Source organism: Nanorana parkeri, unplaced genomic scaffold (genome assembly GCF_000935625.1).
Source record: "Nanorana parkeri isolate BGI_ZX_2015 unplaced genomic scaffold, ASM93562v1 scaffold928, whole genome shotgun sequence".
Lineage (NCBI taxonomy): Eukaryota > Metazoa > Chordata > Amphibia > Anura > Dicroglossidae > Nanorana > Nanorana parkeri.
In genome coordinates this window covers 111,464-132,985 of record NW_017307196.1, presented here as the reverse complement: position 1 = coordinate 132,985, position 21,522 = coordinate 111,464, and the positions used below count along the sequence as shown (strand labels likewise).

The 21,522-nt window shown below is 45.9% G+C and overlaps 1 protein-coding gene across 1 annotated transcript in view; it reads right to left on the bottom strand.

Moving 5' to 3' along the window:
• Positions 1–21,522, bottom strand: part of MAP4K5 (mitogen-activated protein kinase kinase kinase kinase 5) — a 96,282-nt gene that overhangs the window by 40,489 nt on the left and 34,271 nt on the right. The window contains exons 2-6 of the mRNA XM_018566242.1: positions 20,490–20,547; positions 8,695–8,785; positions 7,491–7,555; positions 3,024–3,079; positions 266–313 (exon numbers count right to left, since the gene is read on the bottom strand). Coding sequence (XP_018421744.1) covers positions 266–313; positions 3,024–3,079; positions 7,491–7,555; positions 8,695–8,785; positions 20,490–20,547 — 318 coding nt within the window. The remainder of the gene's footprint in view (positions 1–265; positions 314–3,023; positions 3,080–7,490; positions 7,556–8,694; positions 8,786–20,489; positions 20,548–21,522) is intronic.

Below are 21,522 nucleotides of genomic sequence, written 5' to 3'. Positions count from 1 at the left end.
TTTGCCTTGTAGTGCCGGGGTCCTGAGTTTGGATCCCAGCCAGGTAACTATCTGCAAAGACATACTAGTAGTAGTAGCTCATTGGCTCCTGTCTAGTATGTGTATGTAATGCATGGGTGACCCAAGCTCCTTAAGGGTAGGGATTGATGTGAACTCACAGCATGGAAAAAGCTGATTATTTTGCCAGCGCTATGTAAACCATGAAATTAAAAAAGAAAAAAAAAATTGCATACATTTTACTCCCTAGGACAGTCGCGACACTCACCTTAATATCTCTGTGCATTTTCCCCTTACTGTGCAAATATGCCAGACCCTGTATGTAAGAAATCAAATACCAACATGAGAAAATGCAAATTTTAATGAGTCATCAAAGAACAGCATTGACATAAGAGCAAAGGTCTTCTACAAAAGAAAGGATTACATTCCACCAGCCAAATACTTTCAGGAGCGGACTGTCAACACAGACAAGAGGTGTCAATCACCTGATCTGCCTGTTGTGGCCTTATCTAGAATTAGCCCTACATGCTGCCAGCTACATGTCATCAGAAAAGTGGGAATACCTGTTCGATTGACTACTGATCTCCCTACGATTTCCTGCCACCTACCGCCTGTGTACTGCTTTCTACTTACAATAACCAGAGCTGCTTTCAGGGTTGTGGAGTGCTCACTAGTTCTCTTTAAAGTGCATCCAAACAGGGCAAAAAAAGGTTTACTTTATTTCCTCCAACCCCAGCAATATATACTAACCTTCCTTTTGCTCCCAAGCCTCTCCGCTCAGCCAACCGGGAACGACGAAAGGAAGCACCTTTGTATGCGATAAGTGTTTAAGTCATAGCTTACACAGGGCTATGGGCTCCCCGTATGACAGTACTGATTGGTCCAGTGCTGCCACATGCTCCTCCATACCCATCAAGCTATTTCCTTCAGCTCCTAACACTGAACAAGTGGCGGGGGTGTGAAGGAAAGGCAAGTATACCGCTTATGATGTGAGGGTTTTAATGCAAACCTGTTGTTTTGTCTCAAATGGCCAAAGCATCTGCTTATGTCAAACCTTCTGCCCTGAGGCAGACCACATCATGCATGTAAGCCTGACCCCCTTCTAAAGCCTGGATCCAGTCTTCAGTTGGCCACATGACATATCAATGCAGTCAGACTTGCATGCACAATCTCATTATCCTCAGGCTTCCGACTCTTCCCTAAAAATAAATGTTCACACGATGTGACTGTTCATGTTTAGACTTTGGAGAAAAGGTGAGGGAGGTGCCCCGCATATACAAACAGCGCTGGTTTTTGGTTTGAGGAAGCCACAGCAACTAGATTGGGAATTTACAACCTGTCCAAGCACATCTCCCTGTGACACCATCTGCGGATGACCCAGATGACACAACTCCAGCAAATACATTGTTTATTTGCTTGTGCTAAGAAAGGTCAGAATTTTACCACCGCGTCTCAGGTGACGACATTACCTCACTTTGTATCTTAGTGACCTCACAGGAATTAAAATTTAAAAAATGTTTTATTATAGTTTGTGCCCCCCCATAGATATTTCATACTTCCTGTCTCGGTGACTACACATTACACTATGGGAAATCTCGCCTAGACCTCAATAATAACTTGACAGAGGTTTGACCTCTCTCCATTTTATCAGAAACAAAAAAAAAGGTTTTGCCAATTCACTGCCTTCTAGGTTTAAGAGGGCTATACTGTGGCCAATGGAAGCCAAAATGCCACAGAATCAGAGGTCAGAGGGAGCTAACAATGCCCCAGGCTGGGTGGTCAGTGGAAGGAATTGTGCTCCGTCATTAGTGTCAGTGGAAGGAATTGTGCCTCCGTCATTAGTGTCAGTGGAAGGAATTGTGCCTCCATCATTAGTGTCAGTGGAAGGAATTGTGCCTCCATCATTAGTGCCAGTGGGAGGAATTGTGCCCCGTCATTAGTGCCAGTGGGAGGAATTGTGCCCCATCATTGGTGTCAGTCTGAGGAACTGTACCTCGGCATTGGTGTCATGAGAGGAATAGTGCCCCATCATTAGTGTAAGTGGGAGAAATTGTGCCCCATCATTAGTGTCATGGGAGTAATAGTGACCCATTGTTGGAGTGGTAGAAAATGTACTCCATCATTGCTATCGGAGGGAGGAATAGTGCCACATAAAAGGTCAGTGGGAGGAATAGTGTCACGTTGGTTTCCATGGGGAGATATAATGCCCCATTGTTTGTTTCAGAGGGAAGGATAATGCCCATGTGCTGGTGTAGGCCAAGCAATGGGCCACATCTGGCCTGCAGGCCTGAGTTTGGGGACCACTAATATATGGGCACCTTCAGACATACAGATATATAGGGTCTGTGAGAGATTATTTGCAGCCATATGTTTGCTTTTACATAGTCTCCTACACTAAATACAGACATGCTGAATGTAAATGCAACAGAAAAAAAACCCAGTACATTGGATGGTTCACAAGACTCAGGCCAGAATTGTTAGCTGCAGTCACCACTTCCTCAGCTCGCATCTGAGGTTAGAAGAGAACACTGAAAACCTAAAAAGTATTTCACAGCTTAAGAAATGTTTGTTGTTTTGTATTAGGTTTGGGTGTATTGAGGCCGGTTAGATATGTCACTAGGCTTTCATTCTTGTCTGCTACAGGCAACAAATTCATGTAGCATCAAAACACAATTTCTATATGGCTATTCACAGAAGGGTGAAGAGTTTGGAGAAGGCAGGAGAAATGAACAATCTAGGACAACATCGCTCAACTGGAAAGTATTCTGAATTGGAGAATATTTCCAAATCAGCTATTGTGGCCTAGATTGTTCTCTTCTCCAAACTCTTCTTCTCGAAACTCTTTCACCCCTGCGCCGAGATCACTTGTAATAAATGAGCAGTGGCATCCCCACTCTACATGTAGCCCTGCTTGCCCGAACACCATTTTATGAAGTAAAGTTCTTAATTAAAAGGAAAAATACCATAATTTCAATTTACAAAGACAAAAAGAGTTTATACCACGGATGAAGCTAAACATTTGTTACCTGAAGGGTCTCACGACACATATAGGCGATTTGGTTTTCGGACAGTGGTCCAGTAACTGTAAAGAGAAATGGATACATTTGACGCTCTTACAGGCATTCATATAACCCTATTGTAAAGAGGTTTTGGCCTGGATCTGGATAATAGGTGCCGCACCCCTGGTAATAATTAACAAAAAATTAGAAGAAAAGTGGGGTTTTGAAAGTGGGTGGCCGGGAGGCTTCTGGAGGATAGTTTTTCTCGGGGGATAGACGGGACGGTCTCTCCTAACTGCTTCTCCTTTCCTGTTTTAAATACCTCAGGACAAACCAAGAGACTAAGATACGTCTTTCATTTAAGGCTTCCATTGTATTGCCTACCTCCCACCTCCTGCTCAATATTGGCTTTTTTGGTTCCCACTTTGGTTCTCCTGCTCACTGGGGAAGACCATATGGCTGCGCTGCCCGGATAGGCCCGTTTGGGGACACACACACATACCAGCTTGTGTAAACCGATACTCCCCTTTCCTGAAGAAGCGCAGAGACGCGCGAAATGTTGAAACTGCTCCTCCACTCCCAACAGTATTCTTTGACCACATAATTACTATTTATGTTACGTCTAATATGATGTTTTGGACTTTATCTACTTTAACTTAGATCATGTATTATACCTCTATGTGTTGAACCTAGATCATGTTTATTATCATCACATCTGAATCATGGTTTCCTTAAATGGTCATACTCTGCATGTAGGGCGGTGTTAGTGGAGCAAACATCTGCTCCACTCCTAAATCCTCCTAGCATTGTCTTTAGACTTATTTTTCCATGGTATTATCAACTCTAGACATCAAATGAATTTAACCTTGATCATGTTTATTAATTTCCAATCAAAATGCAAATCATGTCCTTTCTAAAAAAACATCTATACTGTGAATGGAAGGCTTTTGTGAAGGGAGTGGGCATATAGGGATTTATCTATCTACTCAGCTGGTTGTTTTTTATTAATTGGCTATATCCATGAGCCTCTTTTTAAATTATCATTATTAAAATTTATATTTTTTATGACTCATTGTTGTTTGGAGTTGTCATTCTGGTGCTTTCAAAACCCCACTTTTCTGCTAATTTTTTGTTATTCATATAACCCTGACAATTGATGCAATGCTTTACATACTATTCATTCACATCAGGCACTACCCTCAGGGAGCTTACAATCAAGTTCACTATCTCATATCGACACATAGGGCCCATTTGGACCAGCATGGCTTTGGAGGATGCCCACACTAGCACAGGAAGAGCATGCAAACTCCATACCTGGTTAGTATTCAAACCAGAGACCTCAGCACTGCAAGGCAGAAGTGCTAACCACTAAGTCACAGTGACCCTAAGCTAATGTCCCAAGTGCCCACTCACCTCTCTCCTTGATGGCAGAGGTCTTCCATGGTGTTTACATCCTTCATTCAAGAACTTTCTGTGCTCTGCCCATGCCGGTGCAGCAACTTTCCATACATGTACCGCTGGCATAAGCCTCAATCATGTTTATAGGAAGCTACTGAGCAAGAGTGGAAAGCATGAGATTTCTCATGCAACATAAAAAATATATTTGAATAGTCTTTCACATATGTGCCCAAAATAATGATCACAGGCAGTCCGATTCACAAAGACTATGCCTATGAATTGTCTTGATGCCGATTCCGCACCACAGTCCCCGGATTCAGGAGACCATAATGTGCCACACAAGGCACAGTCCCTATTTGTGTACATTTTTTAAATATATATTCCATGCCTGTATAAGGAACAAATCACAGTATCATGTCGTGGTAAACCGCTGTCATTTTGTATGGTATGCGCCAAACACACCTCCACAATGTAGCAGCACTGCGACGAACTGCTGCATATGGGGTGCAATGCACTGCAAAAAAAAAATTCACTGAGAGCCCATTCATACCAGCGCGGCTGCGGATCAGTGCGGTTTCCACACTGATTCCAAAAAGGAAGGTTTTGGGAGTTTTTAATTGTGTTTCAGCGCTGAAACGCAATTAAAAACGCCCAAAACCGCACTTAGATTTAGAGCCCAATAACTTTGAACTGCATTGTGGCGCAGTGTGAACGGGCCCAAAGCCACATACGTTGTTTTAGTTTCCAGGTTTAGGTTTTATTTGTATTTCTACAAATATGTAATTTAATAAAGATCAGAGTTACAAAACAAGAAAAATATTGGTTTCCTTTGAGATTATCAACTACTCTCACTTACTGAAAACATCTGGAGAACAGGGTCCTGTGACCGAGAGCTGCTGGAGAATATGTAACAATAAATAAAGAATTCTCAAACAGAAAGGCTGCTCCTGCTATTTTGTATCATGCATGACTGCCCATCTGGGAGAATTTCACTGGCAATGTAATAGAAGAACGCATTGCTGCCTGGCCGGACATTAACCTTTGTTGGAAGTCAATAAAAAGACATTTATGGAAGTGTTAAGGTGCCCATACACCTTACGATTATCGGACTAAACTTTTCGTCCGATGATCGAACCGTCGTACGATTTTCGTACGACGGCCCCATCCTGCCCCGATTATCGCAAGGTTCAATCAGCGGTAGTTAGAAAAAAACACCTGGACGACTTGCGGTAATTGACCGCAATTATTTTCGTTTGCGCATGCGCAGTGTTAATCGTACGACATTTGACGGACGGAAACGCCACCAACCATGCGAACATCGTACGATCAACCAAAGTTTTCAAACATGCTTGACCGTCAAAAGTCGTACGATTGTACAGTACTATCGGTCGGGCACTCTATTCACACGTTACGATTGTCGTACGAAAAGTCGATCGCATACGATTATCGTACGATAATCGTAAGGTGTATGGGCACCTTTAGAGTCTGTGATTTGAACGACGTGATTTCATTAAACAAGAAGTTGCTGAACTGGTTTGAAAGCACGTCTAAAATTAAAATGGGCATGCATGCAAATATTGAGAAGCCATGTTAACATTCTTGCTGGCAATGATTAATGTGTAATAGAAGGTCTGAAATATTTACCTTTCTTGGAGAAAATGCAGAATGGTGCACATGCAGTGCGCATGATCAATCTGTTAAAGGGCCAATCACGCCATCTATTTGCAGTAAGGTGTGCATTACCAAAATGCATGTTACATGCGTCGGTACAATGTGGTGCCATGCACAGTGCACCTGCCAATGGATGTGTGTTGCAGCGGGTTCTTGCTGAACAGAAAAGCCGAGATTCGCAGTGGGTCGGCACCACAAAGTGTTACGGTGTATGGCCAGCTTTACACTGGCTTATGTCAAGGCTCCCTAGGTCATGTGACCACAGAGAGCCTTTGCTGCCTGTTTACTGTATTTTAGCCAACCATGCAGAACAACAACTTCTTCTGGGCTCATTTACATCAGATGAACTTGAAAATGCATGCTCGAATATCTTGGTTCTCAACTGGTGGGTCAGGACCCAAAAGTGGGTCACGACTTAGTGTTCAGTGGGTTCCTGCGTGCCTTCCACTTTTCTAGGTGAGAGGCTCCTCAGCCTCCCCCTAGCACAGCACTGTCAGTTCTCATGCCGACCAGCTATTTCAAAATATACTGCCCGGTGCCGAGTGTCAGCTAGAGGTGGGGTAGGCTAGGGCTATGGCTGTGAGGGAACGCCATCCATAAGTGCATTGCCTATAGCTCCCCCACGTGTCCTGTAGAGGAGCCTGGACCGGAATAATGTCACATTCTGGCTCCTGGCACCTCTACATGGTGTGCATGGGAGTTGTACAAGTGGATGCACATATGGATAGAGCTCAATCACAGCACAGCAGTACACACTGGACCTCATATTGAGGAACCACTCCAGTTCTCGTAAGATAGAGAGACTGGGTGGATTAAAAAACAAAAACATGAAAACATTTTTTGAATGCATATTAGTGTGAGAGAATGTCTGAGTGTGTCAGATTGTGTCTGTGGTGGGTGTGTGTCAGTGTTTTGGGGGCCCATTCACCCTAGTACAGTGCGTTAATCACACAGTCCTGTGCGATTAACGCACTGTACCACACAATTGCACCTACCAAGCATTCTGGTGTAAGAGGCGCATTGCCATTCATTTGAATGGCACCTCAAACGCAACTACCACCAACATTTCTATTGCCCATATCGGAATGCGTGGTACCGCAATGCCATGAATTCCTTTGCAGTGCAACTTGGGTTGCGACTTGATGACCAAGGACAAATGTGGGTCCTGAGGTAGAGAACCACAGCTCTAATAAATGACAAATTGCAGTTCAGCGTTCATTTCACTGCAGGAGTCAGGCTTTTTAGCTGGTGTATATCAGTGCACCATGTTGGTGTGAGCGGGTTCTACAAATAAACAGTGGAATTTCTTGTATGTATTAAGTCTGTGCTAGAAAATGATGCAAAATGAATGACACATCTAGTGTGAACAAGATCTCTACTGTAACATTCACTAAACACTGCTTGTAACCCCAGATGGTGCCTTACCATGGTAGATGTCCTGCAGGGATCCCCCACCACAGAACTCCATACAGATCCATAGCTTCTCCCGGCTGCAATGCAAACGAGACAGATTGGAGATTATTATCTGCAAAGAATTTTACTTTAGATGAGCCATTTAGCACGGCGGAGGTCCAGCCTTAACCACAAGCATACAAAATTATTAGCAGACGGCGTGACAAGTTTGATGCCTTGCCTCGCTCTTTAACAGGAGAAAATGATGACAGGTATTCATTATGTTCCTTTTCTTCTAAATTTGTGGTGTTAACCAGAGTGAACACTATAGGAGACCACATCAAAGCTCCAGCAGTATATATTTGTAGGAACAAGCTAAGAAAAAAGGTTGGGCATGTCCTAAAGTTGTGCCCAGTGCAAGAAATGTCTGGCTTAAAGAAGAACTCCAGGCATATAAAATCATAACCCTTGCAGTCGGGCTTCCCCTGCACTGCAAGGGTTAAAACGGCCCTTTAGTCATATCTTTAAAAAAACAGCAACAAAAACACCTTTAGAAATGTTTAGTAATGACAATCTACAAACACATACTTCTAGATAATTGCCGGTGTTCTATCCAAGTTTGTGACTGCATTAAAATGTGTGACCGGTGACGTGGTCACACATTTTAACGTAATCACGCCCACTTTTTCGGTGGTGGAATATGTGACCGGCAAAAGGTAAAGAATTCCAACACTTTGTCAGCTGTTCCAGGGCATATCGTTTCTCCTGCACATACCATCTGTGATGTCGATCTGCCCCGGAACAGCTGACCAAGCGTTGGAATTCTTTACCTTTTGCCGGTCACATATTCCACCACCGAAAAAGTGAGCGTGATTACGCTAAAATGTGTGACCACGTGACCGGTCACACATTCCAACCCAGTCACAATCTTTGATAGAACACCGGCCTTGTATTCTTTGCTGCCAGCACCTGTCAGCTGATTGGCTGATATGAAAATCTCTGATCGCACAGAGATTTTCCAGCCGGCTGTTTCGATTAGCTGATGGGAGGAATGCCGGCTGAAAGGGAGCAGACAAGCCCCATACACTGTGCGAATTACACAAAACATGGGTTTAACCCTTCCCTAAAACTAAAAAGAAAAGTTTTTGTTGTATATACACATTACCAGCTTTTCCTTTTGCAGTAAATGAGAACTCAAGCCCTAAAACATTAATGGGTATAGAGGTTTGCACCGTACCAGAGATAGCTGCCGAAGTAAGCCACAATATTGATCTGTTTACATTCCTTCACCATATAGATCTCTTGCTGGATTAAGGAGAAATCATCACCTGAAATGAAAGAGCGGAACAATGTAGCAACTGAAGACAACACACAACAATGATACTACACACCACAACAATAATACTACTACACACCACAACAATAATACTACACACCACAACAATAAACTGCTACCATAAAGAGTCCCTGTCATCCACACACACAGGTGGAACACACTCTGCTGTTATAAACAGGTTGTCCACTAGAAGGATCATGCCGTCAACGGAACAACTGGAAGCGCCTTTTCATCACATTTACACTAGGGATGCACCGATGCAGAGTATTTGGGGGAGTACTGGTACTCGCCCAAATGCTCAGATACCTTCCCTGATACCAGAACTTCCCGTCAGAGGAAGATTTCTTCTGACTGGTAGTACTGTAGGGGAACATGGAGCCAGTTTCCCATGTGATTAGGATGCTAGGTGGCGAGTAATGACCCCGCCTCCCTGATTGGCTGGGAAGCCGGTTCCATGCTGATTGGCTGAGTAGCCCAACTTCCCTGCCAATCAGCACCCAGCCGACTTCCCGGCCAGTCAGCGCTGGAGGATCGGAGAGGGGTGAATCCCTGCGGGGAGTGATGACTGACAGTCGCGGCTCTCTGCCTCATAGTTGTCCTTTAGTGCTCGTTTTTCTCTAGAGGCCGGAATAAAGCAGCTATACTCACCTGATTCCCGGTCGTGCGGAAGTCAGTGCTCGCCTCTATTCCCCTCGGTTCTAGCAGTGGAATTTCCCTCGGCATCCTCACGTCTAATGCAGCTGCATTAGACGCGATGCTGTCATGGGTTCTTAGACTTCTGGAGCCCAGGGGGAGAAGAGGCTGCGTGGACCGATCCAGCAGCCAAGGGAGGATCAGGCGAATAGATTTTCTTTATAATACCCCCTAGACCAAAACGAACAATCAACTCTTGCAGTGCAGGGGAATCCCCAATGCAAGGGTTCATTTTTAGATTTCCTCAAGTTCCTCTTTAAAATTTGAAGGCTCAGGCAGAACAAAAGCCTACTTCTGGAAATCCCAACCGATGTAAGGATGGTTCAGCCACAACTGGACTTGCCCTTTAAGAAATTATTAGAATAAGATGCTTTCAGCATGTGCATACAAGTATCATCTCATCCCCATTCCCTTCAGTGAGCCATGCTTTCCCAGTAAAGACTAAAGTTCGCTCAGCAATGCGGCTATACAAGGAACACAAGCCTGGACGTGCCATGAAATTATTTGTTTACATAGGTTCTGACAGCTGAGAGTCCTACGCCCAGCGAACTGTGCTGATTGGGAGGAGATGCTTCACCTGCTATTCCAGGACAACGCCAGGGAGCGGCATTGTCTGGATGGGAACATAAGATCTTCCTGTAAAGAGGCCCAGCCACAAAGAGCATAAAAAAGGACAACGCATGTTACTGAGGCAAAATAAGCCTCAATGACTTGCAAAGAGCCAGACATCCCGAAAGTTCATAGAGTCAAGCAGCCCGGAGGCAGCTTTACAGACAGCTTGGTCTGCTACTTGGTTTCTGGCTGTGAAATCCACAAGAGATTCGTCCATCCACAATAACAGTAAAGTAGTTGGCTTCAGCACGTGTGTCAGGGATGCACCGATACTTTGAGTACCAACGCCGATACTTGGCATTTTCATGAGAACTACCAGGGTTGCAGCTGGGACCGGGCTCTGGCGCTCCACCACTGTCCTGAAATCATTAGTCTGTATTGTTTCAGAAAAACTGTCACATGACAATAAACAAAAATGTATCAGTACTCGTACTTGCAAAAATGGTATCAGTGCATTACTTATATATATATATTTGTAAAAACAAAATCATACATTAAAACAGAGATGTACAAATCCCGGGAGCTCCGTGTGCTCCTTACAAATGACAGCGGCCTCCTAACTTTGGAGTTTTTCTCTAGTCTAGTCTTGGAGCTGGAAACGTATCTGTACTTGCACCGAGCATGGTACTTGGTATCGGTGCAACCCTAACGTGTGTGAAGGGCCAAATAATCTGATCAAATAAAGGCCAACATGTAGGTGCCCGACGAGTCCTTCATATGTCTGCAATGCATAGTCCATTCTAGTTCAACATTCAATATCTGAGTGGATACCTGCAGGGGCGTCGTCCCGAGGGTGGGTGACACCCGGAGCGGTAACCGAGACGTCATCGCGCACGCGCGGCAGTCTTCTGATACCTGCCGGCGGCCATCTTGGTAATGGATGCCGGCAGAGAGAGGAGGGGACAGTCACCCGGCGGGATAAGGTATGCCGTTGGGTCCCCTCCTCTCCCCTGATACTGTTGAGCGTTCAGTCCATGACCGAGTGCCCGACTTTTCAGAGGGGGGGTGACACCAAAAAATAATTTGGTGTCACCCGGGTGCGGGCCGCACCCCCCTCTCTCTCTTCTAGCTCAAACAGCCCATCAAGCACAGACCTTTGTAGATTTAGATTATTTTTATTTATTTATTACAGGTATTCTTATAGCGCCGGCAACTTATGCAGCCCATTCACATCACTCCCTGCCCTCAAGGAGCTTACAATCTAAGGTCCCTATCTCACATGCATACATTTAGACAGGACAATTTAGACAGGAGCCAATTAACCTTCCAGCATGTCTTTGGAGTGTGGGAGGAAACCAACACAAGCACAGGGAGAACATACAAACTCCCTGCAGATAGTGACCTGGCCGGGATTTGAACCAGGGACCCCAAATGCTGCGCGGCAGAAGTGCTAACCCCTACGCCACTGTGCTGCTGTGATTATCGTTTGTTAGCAATACTTGCTCACCAAATTTTGCAGATCGAAAGAACGGTTTGCACGTGTGCAGTGTTCATGTTGCGATGTTTTATGCCACTAATTAGGGATGCACCGATATATATATCGGCCGCCGAAACATCGGCTCAAAATGGCAGTTTTGGTATAAATGCCTAAAGTGCCATTTTCTGGCCGATACAAGGGTGCATACGTCCTTTCTCTCCTCTCCGCTGGGCGCCGCTTTGTGTCCAGCGGGGAGGAGAGAAACTGTCACAGGGCAGCAAGTGAGAGCAGGGAGGAAGACCGGGCAGCAAGTCAGAGCAGGGAGGAAGACCGGGCAGCAAGTAAGGGCAGGGAGGCAGACCGGGCAGCAGCATGGAAGATCAGAGAGGAAGAAATCACAGCACGAGAGGAGTGTATGGCATCGGATAGTAGGGAGGAATAATGTGTAGCAAACAGAGAGGAAGAATGCACAGCATGGGAGGGCAGTGAGAAAGAATGCACAGCAAAACAGAGTAAGGAGGAAAAGAGCAGGGATGAAGAATGCACGGCATGGGAGGGCAAGGAGGTAAAGAGTAGGGAGGAAGAATGCACAGTCCAACAGAGTATGAGGTAAAGAGCAGGGAGGGGGAATGCATAGCACAACAGAGTAAGGAGGTAAAGAGCAGGGATGAAGAATGCACAGCATGGGGGGGCAAGGAGGTAAAGAGCAGGGAGGGGGAATGCACAGCACAACAGTGTAAGGAGGAGGAATGCATAGCACAACAGAATAAAGGAGGTAAAGAGCAGGGAGGAGGAATGCATAGCACAACAGAGTAAGGAGGTAAAGGGCAGGGATGAAGAATGCACAGCATGGGGGGGAGGGGGAGGGGGGGGAAGGAGGTAAAGAGCAGGGATGAAGAATGCACAGCATGGGGGGGAGGGGGAGGGGGGGGAAGGAGGTAAAGAGCAGGGATGAAGAATGCACAGCATGGGGGGGAGGGGGAGGGGGGGGAAGGAGGTAAAGAGCAGGGATGAAGAATGCACAGCATGGGGGGGAGGGGGAGGGGGGGGAAGGAGGTAAAGAGCAGGGATGAAGAATGCACAGCATGGGGGGGAGGGGGAGGGGGGGGAAGGAGGTAAAGAGCAGGGATGAAGAATGCACAGCATGGGGGGGAGGGGGAGGGGGGGGAAGGAGGTAAAGAGCAGGGATGAAGAATGCACAGCATGGGGGGGAGGGGGAGGGGGGGGAAGGAGGTAAAGAGCAGGGAGGGGGAATGCACAGCACAACAGAGTAAGGAGGAGGAATGCATAGTAAAACAGGGAGAAAAAAGCGCACTTCCTTCATGTGTGGGAGAGCAGGAAGAAACAATGCACAGTACTGAAGAGCAGGGAGAAAGAATGTGCAGATGGAAAATGCACAGCTATAAGGAGCGGGTGACAGAACACACAGCGCTTGCTAAAAGGGAAAAAATGCCAATGAATAAGGGAGAACGACAACACAGAACTAATGAAGCATCAGAAGAGGATTACACATTGACTTCACTATGGTGCAAAGAGCAGCAGGAAAACATACACAGAGCACAGCAAGAAAAAGGCACACTGTGAAAATAAGTGGAAGAAGGGAAAGACAGAAATCAAAGAGGACAAATACAAATTTGTGTGGAATTTGAAGCCTCCTGGCTATATAGTCAGGCTCTGTCATCCTGCCAGCAGGGTGGAAGATGGTGATGTCATGCGGTGATGTTCACTGGTTACATGAAACCGCCAGAGCCTTACAGTGATACCAGTCTACCTATTGTCCACAAAAGACACGTCCGGATCAGTGCGGATACACCCTGTACACATTTACACACAACACATCCTGGAAAACAAGACATGACACAAGAGGCCGAGGCATATGGCTTACTGCGATTCACGTGTTTGCAGGAAACATTCTTGGACACAGTGGTAGAAGGGGACACTGGAAACACCTAAGTAAATTGTGTGGATGCAACCAAATTATGCGTTGGCTGTGATTTTCTGACTTTGTACCCATTGTCTACTGATCACAATAAAGAAGGAGGTGAAGGTCATCCGATACCCTTCACACATGGCTATAAAAATAGCACTAGTTCACGTAACTAACCATTCTCTAGTGTAGAGGAACTCATATTGGGGGGGGGGGGCACATGGGTCGTTTACCTCTTTTTGCCTGGGAAAGATTTGACAACTACTCCAGGAAACTATACTCCTCTCCAAGTACGTTTAAAGCCCAAACTCCAAACTTTACTTATAGATAGAGAAGGAAATGGTTAAAACCTGAGTAAAGTGATTATTTTGCCACATGTTTCCTATTGGGGATATTTACCTTCACTTCCTGTCCCATGGATACATGAGGGTGCCATCTTTCCAAACTGCTCTTAGTCAGCTGTAACCTTTTGATCCCATGGTTCTCTTTAGGGTCACGGGAGGACATATACTAACGTCCTCGCGTGACCAAAAGCTCAGTATTAAGCTCGCTATATACTGAGAGCGCCGCAGCTGTGACGGATCCCGACAATACTGTCAAGAACCACCCAGCTGGCTGATTGACAGCTGGCTCTGCCTATCTAGAGGCAGAGTCAGCTGAACCCGCCCCCTCCTCTGTCCGTTCCTCCACTCAGCACTGGGGGATCGGAGAGGGGAGGAGGGAATCCCTTGAGGCGAGCGGTGACTGATGGTCACCGCTCTCTGCAGGGAGATGACCGGGAAGAGAGCGAGCGACTGTATGTGTGCGCTCACTTCCCCATCTATTGAGCTGACGTGTGATAGTGTCATTGTCACACGTCGGCTCGAACTATGAGGATGAATGTAAATCACTCACCTCATAGTTTTCCTTTAAAGTAAAACTCCAGGTAAATTTTTACATTTCAGGTGTGTATACTAGATACCTACCCTGTGTATTATATTGATGAAACGCTGCTATGTCCTCAAAGAGAAATGCTTTTGTGTGCATCAGATACTACAGCTCCCTTATAGCTCTGGCCTGCTGTGGACATGAGCGCTGCGGCTCGCAGTAGTGTCATTCGCCCGCCCCTCCTCTCCCCCCGTCCATTCACAGAACGCCTTTTATCCTGGCTCCTTTAAACATGGGGGTTGTAAGTGAAGCCCAATGAGAGCAGCAAAGCCATCGCTGCAAATTTTCCTGGCCCGGATCGCTCCTTCATCTGTGAGAACAATCCCAAGAGGCTGTTTATCTTAACCGCCCTAACAATAGACAGCCTGTCCATAGGAATGAATATGATTTTGTCTGTTCATGTGCAAAAAAAAAGCATGGGACAACCCGGAGGAGTTTGCAGCAATGACTGCTGAACAACGCCAGTCACTGCTATGGCACATAGAAAACATGTGCCCTGTTCACACCATAGCATGGGTATGATGTGCGGTGTGAAAAAACGTAGACAGCCTGCATTTTTTCACTGGCCACCACGTTGCTGTGTGGGTACCTGAATGGAATGTACACTTTGTACACTCCAAATAAAGTTTAAAAAAAAGAAGAAATATAAGTAAACAAGTGTGATGCGTAGAGCCAGGATTGGGCCAATAAAGACAGCAACAACCACAGAGAGGTTGCCTCAACTGCATTGACTGTACTGGCATCAACACCAAGTACATGCTCCCTTGTAAAGAGGCAGGTAGGTGCACAGCTTTGGCCAATTGAGCTCTCTCTCTCTGTTTTACTGCAGGGGCATGAAGGTCATAGCTGGGCATGAAGGTCATAGCTGGGCACAAAAATCATAGCTGGGCACAAAGGTCATAGCTGGGCACAAAGGTCATAGCTGGGGACCCTGGATATCCACCGGGCCCTAAGCTCCTGCCTAAGGGGTGATCTGGCTCATGTTACAGGAGCACACAGGTACAATCTTTCTATTTAGTAAGGCAGCTCAACTCTACCCAACACCAATGGCGGGTTGTTTAGTTAGGAACCATCTACCATAAAAACCGGCCGATACATATAAGAAACAGGAAAACTACTTGATTTAAACTCATCCACTGATGGGTGCAGCACATAACAATCAGCTGCCTTCCTGACTATACACACACAGGTGACCATTCTTACACAGGGGACTGTGGTGAAAGTACAAACACTCAACTACACAACACACTCCACTGATCAGCTCACAAACCAGTTTCAGGGTTTTTTTCAATTTCAAAGAGGAAGCTAGAAAGAAAAATAAATAAAAGTATCAGTATACAGAAAATGCCAAGTGGCACTGCCCGCAGCAACGTGACCTATGCTTCACCATCAGTCACATGACTGGGCACCAGACGGGAGCTGAATAAACCTCTTTAATGAAGCCTGCTATTACTTGAGTAGTTACTGTTAAAGGAGAACTATGGGGTTAAGGCTTTTCCCCATAGTTCTCCTTAGGGTAACGGGAGGACACGACCTAGCGTCCTCCCGTCACCCTAGGCTCAGTATACCGTGAGCTACAGATCTCGGTATATTGAGACGCCACAGTATACCGCGAGCCACTGCTCGCGGGATACTGAGACGCCGCAGCTGAAGCGGATCCCGACAATTATGTCTGGATCCGCCCAGCTGCGTGAGTGACAGCTGGCTCTGCCTATCTAGCTGTCCCCGCCCCCTCCCCTGTCCATTCTGCCAGTCAGCGCTGGCGGGTCGGAGCGGGGAGGGGGGAATCCAGCCCCTCCCCTGTCACGGAGGCAGAGAGCCTTTCTTCTTAGAGAGATCAAGTAACTGAGTTTTCCGGTTTTTGTTTTTTGATGAGCTTACAATATGATATATAGCCAAAAAGTCTGTGGACACCCGACCACACCTATATGAAATTACTGAACTTCCACATTCCAAAACCATAGGCATTAATATGAAGTTGCCACTCTGAGGTTACACCAGCCTCCACTCTGCCGGGAAAGGCTTTACGCAAAATATTGTGCCTACTCAGCCAATGTGTGATGTCAGGTACTGAAATGGACGAGGCGACTTGGCTCACAATCGGGGTTCAGCAGGGTTGAGGTCAGGGATCTGTCAAGGCAACTTGAGTTCCTCCACACCAAACTCATCAAACCAAGTCTTTATGGAGCTAGCTTTGTACTAGGGATGCACAAATACAGTTTTTTCGGTATCGAGTACTGATATATTTTTTTCGGTACCCGCCTATACCAGTACCCCGATTATCAGGAAGTCGGGGGGCAGATCATGACCCGTCGCTCGGCTTCCTGATTGCCTGTGAAGCTGGGGGTTCTAGCGAAAGAACCGGCTTTAACTTGCCGGGGCTGTCTAGCCAGTCATGATGCTGGGAGGCGGGTCATTACATGTCGCCCGGGTTTCTGGTTGGTTAGGAAGCCAAGCTGCCTAGCAACAAATGAAGCCAGCTTCCTAGCTAATCAGGAACCCGGAAAGCGGGTCATAACCCACCTCCCGGCTTCCTGATTGGAAAGGAACCCGGCTCCACACTCACTCAGCACTGTCGGTCAGAGGTAGATCTCCCTCTGTCCAGATGTTCCGGTATTGGAGGTAAGTATCGGAGTATTTGGGCCAGTACTCGTACTCGCCCAAATACTCAGTATCGGTGCATCCCTACTTTGTACACAGGGGCACAGTTGTGGGACATAAAATGGTCTTCACTAAATTGTTACAAGATTGGAAGAGCTCAATTATCTAAAATGTCCTCATATGATGTAGTATTCACAGTACCCTTCCCTGGAATCACCTGCACTTCAAACAACAAAGAGATGGAGCACAGGACATACACTATATTGCCAAAAGTATTGGGATGCCCCTCCAAAATCACTGGATTCAGGCGTTCCGTGAAATTTCTTTGCTACTAAAAATATTCCACGATCACCTGTTAGTGGTGTTATAACAAAGTGGAAGCAACTGGGAACAACAGCAACTCAGCCACAAAGGGGTAGGCCACGTGAAATGACAGAGCGCGGTCAGTGCATGCTGAAGTGCACAGAAGTTGCCAACTGTCTGCAGAGTCAATAGCTACAGACCTCCAAACTTCGTGTGTCCTTCAGATTGGCACAACAACAGTGCATAGAGAGCTTCATGGAATGGGTTTCCATGGCCGAGCAGCTGCATCCAAGCCTTACATCACCAAGCGCAATGCAAAGCGTGGGATGCCTTGGTGTAAAGCACGCCGCCAGTGGACTCTAGAGAAGTGGAGACGTGTTCTCTGGAGTCACGAATCGCACTTCTGTCTGGCAATCCGATGGACGTGTCTGGGTTTGGCGGTTGCCAGGAGAACGGTACTTGCCTGACTGCATTGTGCCAAGTGTAAAGTTTGGTGGAGGGGGATTATGGTGCGGGATTGTTTTTCAGGGGATGGGCTTGGCCCCTTAGTTCCAGTGAAGGGAACTCTTAAGGCATCAGCATACCAAGACATTTTGGACAATTTCATGCTCCCAACTTTGTGGGTACACCTTTGGGATGAATTAGAGCAGAGACTGCGAGCCCGGCCTTCTCGTCCAACATCAGTACCGGACCTCACAAATGGTCCAACATTCCCATAGACACACTCCTAAACCTTGTGGACGCCTTCCCAGAAGAGTTGAAGATGTCATAGCGGCAAAGGGCGGAGCCAACTCAATATTGAACACTACGGACTAAGACTGGGATGCCATTAAAGTTAATGTGCGTGTAAAGCCAGGCGTCCCAATACTTTCGGCAATATAGTGTATGTTAGATTCTTCTTTGACCTTACAGGTGCATATCGTAACATCCTTCATTCATTTAAACAATTTTAGTGAATGAAGGGTGTTGTACAGCTGTGAACTTAAGGAAGTGCAGGGACTTTGGAAATTGAGTGATTAAAGAACGATACCAAGTAATATAAAAATATAAACATATTACAGCCAACATTTTCCCTGTGCTTAGAAAGCTATCATCACATGCCCGGCCCAGTGTAAACATTGCCTTGTTTGCAGTCACCTGACTAGGAATGAGAACAAGGAAGATGTCCACTTAACATACCTGTTTGGGTCAATGTTCTCACTGCCAGGAGTCATAGATTAGGTTTTTATGCTGCTTTACAATCATGAAAACACTGTGGATTGCAACCTAGTTGTACAGCAGCATACAACTATATTATGCAGACACCTCATGCACAAGCATAGCTACAGTGTAGAGAGAACATGTCTGTTGACCAGATCTGAAGGAAGACAGAAGTGATCCCTATAGAACAGGGCTGGACAAATTCAAGGAGCCAGGTAAGCCAATGCTCCTTAAATATTACAGCCGGTGCCGACTTTTGAGGTTTTCTCAAGTTGTTGTCAATGGAGCTGGCTCCTAAAAAAAAAAACCCTGCTGGCTCCTGGGTTTGACAGACTGGATTCAGAACCCCAATATAATTTGTCCACCCTGCTATAGAAGTTATTTCCACAATGCCATGTCAGTAATAAAATTAGATGCAGACCTGGCAAGGCTTAGTTAAACCTATACATGGCTGTCTGATCTAGCAGTCTGTGGTCTTTAGTGATGACATGAGTGCAGAGCAGTAAAGAAATTATTTTTATAATTCCAGGAACAGAAGACATTGAATCAAACAAGAAAGTGAAAGCAGAAAACTTCCTTGCTGTCAATTATGGTTTGCAACCACAGTACAGACACAGCAGGCCTGAATATAAACAATGCGATGCATGGCCTGGACCTACAGAGACTGTTCTTGGAACTCTCTTCTACAAACAGTGGTATCAGAAGAAAGTATTGAATCATTCAAAAATCATTAGAGCCCATAACATACAGGGGTACTCTTATGACCGGAACACACAGAGACTCATATACAATCACAAAGGTTGAACTTGAAGGACCTGTGTCTTTATTTTTCACAAATTGCTAATTATCCAATCACATGGCAGCAACTCAATGCATTTAGGCATCTAGAAGTGGTGAAGACGACCTGCTGGAGTTCAAACCGAGCATCACAATGGGGGGAAAAAAGGGGATGTAAGTGACTTTGAACATAGCATGGTTGTTGATGACAGACGGGCTGGTCTGAGTATTTGAAAAACTGCTGATCTACTGGGATTTTCACACACAGCAATCTCTCGGGCTCACAGAGAATGGTCCGATAAAGAGAAAATATCCAGTGAGCAGCAGTTGTGTGGACGAAAATGCCTTGTTGAGGTCAGAGGAGAATGAGCAGACTGGTTTGAGATGATAGAAACGCGACAGTAACTCAAAAAACCACTCGTTACATCCAAGGTATGCATGAGAGCATCTCTGAACACACAACACATGGAACCTTGACTCAGATGGACTACAGCAGCAGAACACCAAACCGGGTGCCCCTCCTGTCAGCTAAGAACAGGAAACGGAGGCTACAATTCACACAGGCTCACCATAATTGGACAATAGAAGATTGGAAGAACGTTGCCGGTCTGATCGAGTCGACTTCAGCTGTGACATTCGGATGGTCGGGTCAGAATTTGTCATGAACATGAAAGCATGGATCCATCCTGCCTTGTATCAACGGTTCAGGCTGGTGGTGCTGGTGTAATGGTGTGGGGAATATTTTCTTGGCACACTTTGGGCCCGTGATGCCATCATGTCAATATGGACCAAAATCTCTAAAGGAATGTTTCCAACACCTTGTTGAATCTATGCCAGGAAAAATTAAAGCAGTTCTGAGGGCAAAAGGGGGTCCAACCCAATACTAGCAAGGTGTACCTAATAAAGTGGTCAGTGAGTGTATATTTACTAAACAAGCACTTTTTTTTTTTAAACTCCAGTTATCCCTATGCTATGTGGTTACCATCTGCGACATTTAGACCATTAGGCCTGTTAATAAAAAAAATAAGACAGTCGTAGGTAACAAATTATAGGCAAGAAAGCACTTGGATTCCAACCCATGGCGCTTTCACAAGATTGATGTCTCAGAGCTGTTTAAACACTTCCTGCGAGGAAACCGCGAGCGTGCTGAAGACACAGGATAATGAAACTCCGCCGAGAGACACATTAACCATTCAATGGAAAAGCATGCAGTAGAGCAACGCAGCACAGACTACTCACCAGGCTCCAGTTTAATAATCTTCACTGCGGCCAGCTCTCCCGTCTGTAGATTTCTAGCCTGGAAACAAACACACATAGAATGCTGGTAAATAAACCGATTCCAGGAAAGACATTCATACTTCACAGATTTACCTGAACAATACATACAAAACAGTGATACTGAACACAGACCTCGGGGCAAATAAAGAGAAAACACTATTCAGCCCAGTTATGTATAATAATGGAACTGAATATGTAGTAAAACGTCCGTCTCCCACCACCAACTCTCCTGATTAGGGCCGCCGCTAACGATTATTTTCATAATCCATTAGTTGACAGATTATTTTTTTCAATTAATCGATTAGCTGCATTAAGACAATCTCTCCTCTCCCGCCTCCCCACGTCTCTCCGCCTCCCCACGTCTCTCCGCCTCCCCACGTCTCTCCGCCTCCCATTCTCATAATCGAATAATTGTTGCAGCCCTACTCCTGATACAAATTGAAAATGAATATGTATGTTAGCACTGCAGCAAACTGTCTTTCTGCAGGTTGTCTACACATGTGCAAGTTGAAGACTGGCTGCAAGAAAAATGGCAGCCGCACCATGGTCACTCAACTCCGGCCTTCCCTCCAGTCTTGCACAGTTGTACCGGCTCCTCTCCTGCACTGAAATGGCTTCTTCTGATTTCATTGCACACTGGGAGCTTCTCACAGTGTGCATTACAAGCTGCAGCAAGTCACACAGAGCCTGCCTCATTTCTGGCTGGAGGATGTCCAGCATCATCTATTTCTTTCCTCCCCAGTCTTAATGCCCCTGGCCCGCCCCTTTAACGCATTGGATTTCAGTTCTTTTCAATCATGAAGGCTCAGCAACACATGCTAGGGCGGCCTGCGTGCAAATACAGCCTGCCAGGGAACACCCGCTCCTCCACACTGACACCCACCCATCCAGGTATTTTGACAATTGCAGAACTCCTCCCAAGAGCCAGCCCACTGTTTGCATCAGGGGCAGGGCTCTGTGGAGGAGTACTGAGGCAGGGTGCTGTGATATTTTA